Source organism: Aphidius gifuensis, linkage group LG3 (assembly GCF_014905175.1).
Source record: "Aphidius gifuensis isolate YNYX2018 linkage group LG3, ASM1490517v1, whole genome shotgun sequence".
Lineage (NCBI taxonomy): Eukaryota > Metazoa > Arthropoda > Insecta > Hymenoptera > Braconidae > Aphidius > Aphidius gifuensis.
Genome location: NC_057790.1, coordinates 17,433,041 through 17,445,666, shown reverse-complemented (window position 1 = coordinate 17,445,666; position 12,626 = coordinate 17,433,041). Strand labels below are relative to the sequence as shown.

At 24.9% G+C, this 12,626-nt stretch overlaps 1 protein-coding gene across 3 annotated transcripts in view; it reads left to right on the top strand.

The window, feature by feature from the left end:
* The window catches only part of LOC122852296 (homeobox protein SIX6-like), a 55,267-nt gene extending 44,937 nt beyond the window's left edge, over nt 1-10,330 (top strand). Inside the window, exons 1-6 of one of the 3 annotated variants that reach the window (XM_044152014.1) lie at nt 250-840; nt 5,280-5,587; nt 5,654-6,404; nt 6,763-7,224; nt 9,406-9,728; nt 9,956-10,330. In XM_044152014.1, coding sequence (XP_044007949.1) covers nt 6,082-6,404; nt 6,763-7,224; nt 9,406-9,728; nt 9,956-10,143 — 1,296 coding nt within the window. In that variant the 5' untranslated portion in view covers nt 250-840; nt 5,280-5,587; nt 5,654-6,081 and the 3' untranslated portion in view covers nt 10,144-10,330. Of the gene's footprint in view, nt 1-249; nt 841-5,259; nt 6,405-6,762; nt 7,225-9,405; nt 9,729-9,955 lie in introns of those variants that run through there. The other 2 variants (XM_044152012.1, XM_044152013.1) reach the window with 2 other exon arrangements.
* Nucleotides 10,331-12,626: the final 2,296 nt, after the last annotated feature.

Genomic DNA, 12,626 nt, shown 5'->3' with positions numbered 1-12,626 from the left:
ATTTGTTTAGACAGCCAAATATATTTCAATTGTTGACTATAAATAATTATTTTTATTAAAAATATATTCAACATTTTAATTAGCTTGCTATAGCTTGTATACAAAAAAAATTAAATTATGAATTTTGTATGACAATATTAATTAATTAAATAAAACAAACAAATATATATTTTTAATTATTATCAAATTAACCAAAAAACATTATATTTACAAATAATAATTATTATAATACTTTAAATTGATAATATTATTATTATTGTTTAATTAAATTAAATTAAAGTACCCCAAAGTGTAAAACATGCGGATAATGAAATTTAATGTAACACGATTTATAATGCGTATCGTTTGGCACTCGATAGATCGTGGGGGGTCGAATAAATATACAGTATATATAATCGAGTGTATACGTGGAGACACATTTAAATATATACATGTATTACACATATACATGCGAGTCTATTTAACTGTGTAAATATATATATACGAAATATTTAATTTTACCTTTTAGGTGAATATATATGATGAATGCCTCATACTATGTGTGAGTGAGTAAAAAAGAAATAAAAATTGTTTGCCATTTCGTGAACGTGTTGATGGATTTTTTTTATTTATATTTATTTATTTTATTTCCATTTCATTTTTAACCAAATGGCCAAGGGGTCCTAGTGTGTTTTTGGCACGACAAAAAAGAATCTCTATATACAGAGGTTTATTGTAGATTATTCGTGTTTCTCTCATTTATATTTTTTATTTTTTATTTTTCAGGTTGAAAAGAGATGAGTATATACAACCAAGGGGACATTCTCAATTGCAGTCGAAAATTCAGATGCTCTTTTCAAGGTATATATACTTTTATTCAAGTGTCGAAATTTCATTGTTCAAATATTTCTTTATAACCGTTGAATATTTGTCAATATATTTATTGTAAATATTAAAGCCCTTCAATCATATTCTAAAATCATTTTTCTTTAAAAATACTATACTGCTTTGATAATTTTTAATTATTTAAAAATTTATATAACTATTTGTTTAATGTAATGTCTTGGTTGAAAAAAAAAAAAAAAAACTTTCATTCAAGACAGAGTAGAATGAGTAGACTTAAAACGTCAGCGTAACATGATAACTATTTTTTTTTACTCTCTCAGTATAAATTAGCGTTTTTTTTATAATTTTTAGTATTTTCATTTTCTCACAAAACTTTTTAAATATACACCTGACACGAAACAAAAAAAAAAAATATATATAAAATTGATAAGAAACTAAAAAAAAAAAAAATGCAAACGTTTGTTAAATTGAAAAAACATTAAAACGTGTTAAAAAAAATTTTGATAAATCATCTTTTTTATATATATATATTTTTAAAATATTAAATGTAGATTTTATATATATATTTTTTTTTTTTAACATACTTCCGGTTATATTATATTATTTTTTCATTGTTGATAAATCAGATGTAAGATAAAATCTGATTGGTAAACCAAGACAAGAAAGATTAACAAGCAAGCAACACAACCCCTGTATGTACCATCAGCAATTTATCAATAATTGAGATCGCATCGTAATTGCCAAGTTTTCTTCACCATTATACTGACAAGTTGTTGCTGATGAACATATGCTTTGTGATAATACTATATACACAAACCCTTCTATGTATATATAAAAGCTACAAGCTTGTATCCAACTTGATAAAATACTTAATAACACAAGCCTTGTCATATCCCATAGTTGTGCTGCATATATACATATTCTCTCTCTACACCCCTTGCAATAATTAGCTATAGTAATAAATCTTTTACATGTCCCACTGGTACTCCAATGGCAACCAGTTATCTTGATATTTTTATCATTTTATTATTTTTTTTTATTATTCATTTCACCCTGTAGTAATTTATTTTCATCACCATGCGGTTTTTGCATGATAAAAAAAAATATATCAAATAGTTGTGATGCTAAAACCATAATCATCAAAGTAGATTGTGATGTTAAAAAAAACAAGTAATCGTGAATCGAGCTTTTTATTTTCAATATGCCGGAATTACAGAGAAGAACGGATTAAATATTCGATTTGAACAGCTAAATATATATTCACTGACACATCATGGGCACTACTATACCTGACCCTCTTGTCAATGTTTCGTGGACGGCTTTGCAATATATATATATATATATTTTTTCTCATCACGATCTGTGTTGGCACATATATATATATATTTTTTTTTTCTTCACGCTTCTGTGGCTTTTTTTTTATTTTATTTTATATTCCTCTTGACGACAGAACAAATCTTCAAAAGAATCCAATCTTTATCTTTGTCTACTTCGCTTTTCTTTCCAACCACCAGGATAGTCACACTAATGGGTGTATAACCAGCTGGATTATGCCGACTAATCCTGCTCTAGAAAAACTCAATTTTACTATCGTAAAAATAAAATTCTCGAGATCTTATTTATTTTTTATTTATTTTTTTTTTTTTTCTACTGATATACATAAGTATAAAAATTTTAAATTAAAAAAAAGGAATGGATTTATAATATACTTTGTTATTATATATATTTATTTTATAATTTTGTTCTTTTTTTTATTTATTTTATGCAATTGACATAAAAGTTATCTGATAGAGGTGTCAAGTAACACTGGGGGTAATCTCTGTACTTTTATATGTATTTTTATTTTCAATAATGCATACTCAAAAAGTTATTGTTCGCGGCATTAATTTTAAATCGCGACGACACTCGCGCATGCTATATCATTTGTGTCTATACCATCAAAGAAATACGAGATATAAATTTTCCCCTTCTACATATTTATATAAGATCCATTTCCAGACGATTGTGTTTCATGACAATTGATTATTTAACAATTTTTTATTTATTATTATTATTTTTAATTATCATCTTGTAATGTTATTTTTTTTTTTTTACAATTACAAAGATATATGTGTTTATTTATTTTATTTATATTTTTTATTATTTACTTTGACAATATATGTTGAAGTGTCATTAGTTTTATAATGAAATTTTTAAGATTTTTTATTTTTTTATTTTGTAATATTATATAGTGTATTGATATTTTGAAGATAAATGTAAAAAGGGATTTTCATATATATACACAGCCATTTTGGAATGCAATTAAACGCAGTACATTGAAACTCGAAACTTGACGCGTTTATATATGTATTTTTTTAATATATACCTGAAAGAAATTTACCAACACATTTGACTTTATGAAATATACATTGGTATTTGCTATTAGAATAGCAGGTGAGTATATATATATTACAAAATAAACTCTTTTAAATCTTATATATAAATACGATTATTATTTGATTTTAATAAAATATTTTAAGTCAATTAATAAATAAATAAACAAATCGAAATCCTTGGAGAATTTTTGTTTGTGTATATCAATGAAATACAAAATATGAAAACTTATTTTTGTATGATAAAATTTGATTATTGATCTTGATATAAATTAACAACAAATAATAAAAACTTATCAATTGATATTTGGCTCATACAATGGAACTTTCACTTAGCATTTTTGGAAGATTTATAATTTACATCCAATTAGAAAATATTTGAGTAATAAATTTCGAATTTCGAATTTTGTATTTCGATTGTCCTTTTGATATCACATTTTGAGAAAAATCTTAGCAAAGGGTTGATGATAAGGATAAGAGTGAGTTAGTAAGGGGATGTACATGAAGTACATCAAGTGGGTTACGTATAAAGGGGTGTCGGGAGGAGACAAAATGGCGTCCTAGAGGGAAATATGACACTTAATCGAAGCAGACGCCATCGCAAAGCACAGTGACGCCCCTCTATCTCATCTCACAACTGAGCATCTTCTTTTATAGATATATCTCTAATATAATACTATATATTATTTATTTTTTCATTATTTTAAATAATTTTTTTTTTCAACAATTTATAGATAAATATTTAGCTCAAATATTCAACTATTATTATTTTTTTTAATTTTATTTTTTGTAATTTAATATGAAAAAAAAAAAATCATACAAATATATAATTATAAATTGATAAATATAAATTTAGAAATATATTGATTTACATAATAATTTTCAAAAATATAAATTTAATTTTTTTTAAATATTTTTATTTATAGAAATAACAAGACAAGTCAAGAAATTTGATCATCCAAAGAATATATAATTGAGATAATTTTTGGCTTAAAATTTATTTATATAATAATATATAGATAAATAAATAAACGACATCCGTCGGCAATTAGTTGTCAAAAGGCGGAGTTGATTCAAAGGATTGTTGAGGCGTGGCTGAGATACTGAGATTGCAACTTGGCTTTTTTCATCATTACAATGTGTGTGTTCTTCTATGTACATATATATAAAATAGATATATGTAATACTAATCTTGAGTGACTTTCCGGTGTGTTTCTATCATTTTCAACATGAGGCTCAGACATATTTCGGCAAGTCAATGCGCCCCAGTGTTCTTTGACGAATGACGAGGTCACTCAGCGCCAAGATTTTCCTTGATCTATACAACACCCTTATATACTACTTCAAATATCCATGAATAAACTGCATAAATATATGTTTAAAAAAAAAAAAGAAAATATATATTTAATTTAATAAAATAAATAATAATTTTATTTATATATTTAAACGCATGTATCAATATCAAGTTTTAAATATTTATAAAGAATATATATACTTTTTTTTTAAGCTTATTATTCAAGAGGTATTTAAGAGGTATAAACGACCCCCCGGTGTGACAAACTAAAGTACTCAATATGACAACCATTCACACTGAAGAGGGATATTTTATAAAAAAAAAAAAATAATAACAACGATAAAACATCATCAAGCTAAAATCGCGGTGTTAAATAACGTTGACACGATGCGTTTCCGGTGTTTATTATCAGATGAGGTGCTATATACCAACTGCCCTCAATCAACAATTAAATTACAATTTCCTTTTTAATTATTTATCAAAATTATATTAATTATATATATTAATTTTAAACCTCATTAAAATTATATTTTAAAAAATAATGTTTTATTTAAAAAAAAAAAAAAAACAAATATATAATTAATTTATATTTTATTTGCAAATGTAAAAGAAAAAAAAAAAATTTTTAAATAATAATTTTTAAGTGTTTTAAAAATATTGAAAAAATAAAAATAAATATTATTTTATTTATTTAGCAAAAATTAAATTGATAAATAAATAAAAATTTAAAGGGATTAAAAAAAAAAAAATGGGGAAACTTTATTTTTGAAAAAAAATAATGTTTACAGTCTAGGTTGCAGGTGTTAAAATTTTTGTAGATATATACCATATATATACAGCAAAGACACTCAACTCATCCTCTCCATGAGATAGACTATGTTTTCCATATATGATGTTTGTGTGAGTCATGGAATGCATGGATATTCGCCGACAGGAGGGTAGAGGGTTGTACCCACCCTGACAAACACAACCAATGAGAATTGTTGAGTCAAAAATCCACGCCCGCCAATCCACCGACAAGCTCAAGCTAGACCTTGCCACTTCTACTTCGTTACAACACAAACTCTCATCCAGTTATACAGACAGATCAGACAGAGTATGTACATACCAGTCAAGTTAAAAATTTATTATTATTGTTAATACAGTTTTAATAATCTTGTAGTTATTATCAAATTAAGAAAAAAAAAACTAATCAATGGATTATAAATTAATATGTGAATACAATTGTGTCATCTATTATCAATGATACTATCAAGTTGTTGACTGTATATAGTGTTTCTGTACTATCAATTTGATGACTTGGTCACTCAGTTACTGTGTTACATTCGAAGAATATATTTAATATAATTTTGAATATATATCATTGTGATTTGTTGATTAACAAGTGTTTTAAAATAATAGACTAAAAAAACAGTGGTGATTTAAATGAACGAATATAATGTTTGTTGGATAATTGAAATTACTATTTATATAGAGAATGATAAAAATATGTGATCACGTATTTATAATTATTATTTATTGTGTATAATAAATTATATTAAATCTAAAAGTGAAGTGATAAATTAAAATTACATGATAAAAGTGTAAATAATGTCCGAAAGTTCGGATCAATTGTCATCACCAAATAGTGACTGTAACAGTCAAATGGGTCATCGTAATGGTTCATCTGGTGGTGTTATTGGTTACAATAGTAATACAATACCAACATTATCATTAAGTATTCATCAGCATCAACAAAATTCTAGTACATCAAGTACAAGTTCAAGATATAATCAAGAACAAGGTAATTGTGGTGTTAATACTGTTGTTGATATTTCAAGTAGTATTGGTGGAACAACTAATTTTTCACCTGAACAAATTGCCTGTATGTGTGAGGCACTATCACAAAGTCAGGACATTGATAAACTATCAAGGTAATTTTTTAATTTTTATTATTAAAAATAAATTTACAATGATGATTAATATATAAATGGAATTTTTTATTCACTTTTTTTGTTATCAATAAAAATTTTTGTAACATCCGCTTGATGTTTTTCAATACATGAAAAAAAAAAAAAAAAAATCATCTAAAATTTATAAACAGAAAACAAGTACTTGTTGTTGTTGTTTTTTTTTTATTATTATAATTTTGTTTATTTATTTATTTGTTTTATTTGAAATATTATTATCAAGTTTCATATTAGTTATTGATATAGGAATTTTAATGATTAAATTAAAAATTTTTAAACTTGTTGAAAATAGATATACTTATGATTTGTTTTTTTTAAAAAGATTCCTGTGGTCCTTGCCGCCGGGTGAAGTTGTACGTGGTGGTGAGAGTGTCCTGATGGCACGAGCATCAGTTGCATTTCATCGTGGTGCATATCATGAGCTTTATTCAATTTTAGAAAGTCATCCATTTTCACCACGTCGTCATCCAGAACTTCAACAAATGTGGTTTAAATCACATTATTGTGAGGCTGAAAAAATTCGTGGTCGTGCACTTGGTGCTGTTGATAAATATCGTTTAAGAAAAAAATATCCATTACCTAAAACAATTTGGGATGGTGAAGAGACTGTTTATTGTTTTAAAGAAAGATCAAGAAATGCATTGAAAGAATGTTACATGAGAAATAGATATCCAACACCAGATGAAAAAAAAAATTTAGCTAAAAAAACTGGTCTCACATTGACACAAGTATCAAATTGGTTTAAAAATCGAAGACAACGTGATCGTACACCACAAACACGACCGTAAGTATAGATCTTTTTTATTTTTTATATTTATTTTTAGAACGTAGGTAAAAATAAAAAAGAACTTTTAGATAAATTTATTGTTTAGAAGAAATAAAGAAAAGTAAATGAAAAAAAAAAAAAAACGTTAAAAAAGAAAATGTGCAGATCCCATGAAGGGCACGTGTTGCGACGGGGGGTCAAAACTATAATTCGAATATGGTCTTTTTCTTGACGCAACAAGTGTTTCTATTTTCAACATGTGTTATTATCCTGAGGATAGACACGATAAATCTTTCCCTACCACTTACTAAATTATATTTTACAAATTTAACAATAAGTACCCTGCACTCAATATGTTTTACAAAAAAAAAAAAATCTCAATTTTAAAAAATAAAAAAGCAATAAAATATCATCTGGTTGAATGCTTTTTTTGAAATAAAATATAGAAAAAAATATATATATTTAAATTAACAAGTAAATAATAATGATTTAAAAATTAAATTTCTATACATCATAATGCTTCTAATACGATGTAAATAAATTATTTATCGCTTGTTAATACAAACAATACAATCAAAATATGATTAAAATATTATATATAAATATCAAAACATAAACTTCCGGCTGTAAAATTGAATAAAAAAAATAATATATTCTTAGTATTTAGATATATATTTTTATGAAAAATTTTTATAAATGACATAATTTAAATGTTGTAGTCATGTTTGATTAATATTGTTTATAATAAACAATGTGATAATATTGTGATAAAAAAAAAGGAATAATAATAATGTAAATTAATAATATCAAGAGGTATAAATATGAATGTCGCAGAAGTTGGTTTTGCCATCAAGACTTTAGTTTGGTCATCGGGGGTCTGGCATTGCCAAAGAGATGGCAATAAAAAATATTTGTGGGGCACGATTGTTGTGTCTAGAGTTCAGTGGTCATTGCCAACCGCCCTGAAATTCATTTCATTTGCCCTCAGGATTTTAATATATATTTTTTTTAATACTCAACAAATATAAAGTACATTAAATTAAAAAAAAAAAAAATAAACATTTAATATCATCTCTGACACAAGAATTATATATATACACTCTCGCATTGGTATAGAAAAAAAAAATATATATATATTTTTTTGGCAAAGGTGTCTAGGATTCAAAATAAAAAAAAAAAATAAAAATATAAAACATAAAAAAAAGGAAATGCGACGCCCCATTACCGTTTTATGGCTGAGATTTTGTTACATATCTCGTTTCACCATTGAGCTGTTCGCACTCTACCAATAGTTTACTCTACATAAAGACCAACCCCGGGGGTAAAATTTATATCAGTAGATATACACGCGTTACATTAAGGGCGGAATTATTTTTTAAATTTCAACCAATTCAAGCAATCTCTTCTACCCTATATACATATATTTTCAATCAAATATATAACATTCAATATAAAATACAAAAAAAAAAAACATCTTGTCATTGATCAGAGTTTTTTTCTACTTCTTTTTCGTTTTCTCAATTTTATTTATATTCATTTCTTATTATTATTTGAATTTTTATATTTTATTGTACATGTTATTTTTTATTAAAAAAAAAAAATTTGTATATCGACAGGGTTTGGACATTAAACCGAAGGTTAAATGGGCGGAGTCTGATGGTAGTTGTACGCACACGCGCAATATACTTTACATTAAATTGCCTGGCCCCTTACAAAACCCCCCTGTAATAAAAATAATAAAAAAAAAAAAAAAAAAATCATGTATATATGCGTAAAATAATATAAGGGAAGCGGCAAAGAACAATGCATAACTAACCGCTCCATTTCCTATTTTTTTTCTTCCCTTTTATTTAATACATTATTATATTTTTCTTCGTTTTTTTACCCTGGTCCATCTAGACTTCTTGGAATGGCAGACCAATTTCGTCACATGTGTGTGTTTGTAAAAGACATTAATTGTCAAACTACCGGACAAACCCTCTCAAATATAAAATTGAAAAAAAGAAAAAAAAAGAAAAAATTTGACATTGTCTTTGGAAACATATGTGATGATTTTTAAAAAATAAAATTAGTTATGCATTTTCAGTGTGTTCCATGTGTTGGCATTATGATAGTCATGCATAAAGATTACTATTTTAAATTCAAATATCTTGAAAATTAAATGTTGATAAAGTAATTTGTTTTCTTTTTTTTAAACAGAGATATGGTGTCAATAAATTGTCAAAGTAATAATGGTATTGTTACGAATGGCAGTAGTGGTGGAAGTCATCAAACTCATCAAATACTTGAATCGACAAGTCCAAGTTTAGCAATGTCACCAATATCAACAATGGGAATGTCACCAGTTGGTATGAATCCATGTAGTCCAATGGGAATGAGTCCAATGGGTCCACATCATCATGGATATGCTGCACCAGCAACTCCATCATCAATTCATTCATCTCATGGTGGACATAATGGTGGTCTTAGTCCAATGAATGATGTTAAAGCTCTTTGTTATGGACGAGGTGTTTATGACAGTGGTTAGTATTTTAATTTTATTAATTTAAATTATAAAAATAATAAAGACAATAAGAAATTCAATAACTATATACCTGAAAACTTAAAAGAGCATTATTTTTTATAACAATAATTGTAATAGCTATTGATATTCTAGAAGTGAATTTATTTACTTTAGTTATTTATTTGTTTAAAATGATCAATACCATTAAAAAATTCGTAAAAATAATATGAAATTAAATTTTTTCAGTGACAAGTAAAGACATTGATCCAACACCAGTATACTACTCTGGTCATTCAGGTATGCATCATCAATATTATCAACAAAGTCATCATCAAATGATGACTGGTCATCATCATCATCATCACCATCATCATCAACAAAGTATACCAGGTGGCTATGAAATTATGCTACCACCACCTCAACACACCATGTGACCCACGGAATTTAGTGATACACGTGGTGATGATCATCCACAAACAAATTGTGATGATATTTTATCTCGTATTCACGCATTTTCTGAATTAAACTAGTTTTTAAATAAACCAAAATAGCAATATTGCAAAATATATATATAGATAATTAAACGAAAAAAAATTATCAATACTTCTATTGATTTAACGAAAGAAGCACTTGTTTTTTTTCTTTTTTTTTTTTAGTATACAAAGTTTATATATAATTATTTTATGAAAAATTTTATTCAAATTTAATTATTAATACAATTTTATTTATAATAAAATGTATATTCTTTAAAAAATAAATTGAATACATTTTTTTTTTTTTTTTTTTTTCATTTGAATCATCTATTCACAAGACGTGATTTTATATGACTTTTAATATTAATATAAAAATCGATTTTATATAAATATTATAAAGTAATAGATAAGATATAATAGTAAAGTTATAAAAGAATAAAATACTTGATAAATCATGAGCGCTGAAAGAATAAAGAAGGATTTAATTAATATTATAGAAAGTCATTGTTCTGTAGACTGTAAATAAGTATGAAAAAAATGAATACAAATTAATTAGATTTAATTTTTACTGTGTATGTACTGTATATAAAAAAGGAAAAGAGTTTAGCATGTATGTGAAAGTATATTGGATTTTAATAAATATAGATAATAATTAAAATACGAAAAGATAGAATAGTTATTATGTATAAATTCAGTACACTAATCTTTTTTTATATTGAATTTTATGTTTTTAATTTATATATGATAAAATCATCATCATACGGTGATTTCACATGTGCTGGTAATAAAGGAAATATTGTAAGCATCCCTAAAAAATATAGAAGGTTGTTAGTATTACGTTAAGGAGGAAGTTTTCTTTACTCACTGGATATTTATTTATAAATGATTTTGTTTTTAATTCAGTTAATTGCATTATTATGAGAATTTCTATTGCTATGAGTCTAAATAAATAAAGAGAATTAATAAAATCAATAGTCGGTTATAATTTAAAAGGGGTAAGCCTCAAAATATATAAAATACTTCTTTGCTAGTTCTATGTTCTTGTTAAAATACCTTATTTTTTCCATGAATAAAATTTAATTAATAAAATTATTAGAGTATTATAATATAAAAGAGGTGAGCCTTAAAATATATAAAATACCTCTTTGATAGTTCTATGTTCCTGTTCAAAATCCATTATTTGTCAAGAAAAAAAAATAGAATTAATGAATTTATTAAGGAACTATAATTCAAAAGAGGTAAGCCTTAAAATATATGAAATACCTCTTTGCTAGTTCTATGTTCCTGTTAAAAATCCATATTCTTTCAAGAAAAAAAAATATAATTAATGAATTTTTTAAGGAATTATAATTTAAAAGAGGTAAGCTCTAGAATATATGAAATACCTCTTTGCTAGTTCTATGTTCCTGTTCAAAATCCATATTGTTTCAAGAAAAAAAAAATATAATTAATGAATTTATTAAGTAACTATAATTTAAAAGAGGTAAGCCTTAAAATATATGAAATACCTCTTTGCTAGTTCTATGTTCCTGTTCAAAATCCATAATTTTTCAAGAAAAAAAAAAATATAATTAATGAAGTTATTAAGGAACTATAATTTAAAAGAGGTAAGATTTAAAATATATGTAATACCTCTTTGCTAGTTCTATGTTCCTGTTCAAAATCCATAATTTTTCAAGAAAAAAAAAATATAACTAATGAAGTTATTAAGGAACTATAATTTAAAAGAGGTAAGATTTAAAATATATGAAATACCTCTTTGCTAGTTCTATGTTCCTGTTCAAAATCCATATTTAAAAAAAAAAAAAAAAATATAGATAATGAATTTAATAAGAAATTATAGTTTAGAAGAGGTAAGCCTTAAAATATATGGAATACCTCTTTGCTAGTTCTATGTTCCTGTTAAAAATCCATAGTTTTTTAAGAAAAAAAAACCATAATTAATGAATTTTTTAAGGAATTCTACTTCAAAATATAGAAGTAAGCCTCAAAAATAATAATGAAATACCTTTGCAAGTTCTATGATCCTGTTCAAAAATCCATATTTTTCAAGAAAAGAAAAATATAGATAATGAATTTATTAAGGAATTATAATTTAGAAGAGGTAAGCCTTAAAATATATGAAATACCTCTTTGCTTAATCTATGTTCCTGTTCAAAATCCATAATTTTTCAAGAAAAAAAAAATATAATTAATGAATTTATTAAGGAATTATAATTTAGAAGAGGTAAGCCTTAAAATATATAAATACCTCTTTGCAAGTTCTATGATCCTGTTCAAAATCCATAGTTTTTCAAGAAAAGAAAAATATAGATGATGAATTTATTAAGTAATTATAATTTAGAAGAGGTAAGCCTTACAATATATGAAATACCTCTTTGCAAGTTCTATGATCCTGTTCGAAATCCATATTTTTTTAAGAAAAAAAAACATAATTAATGAAT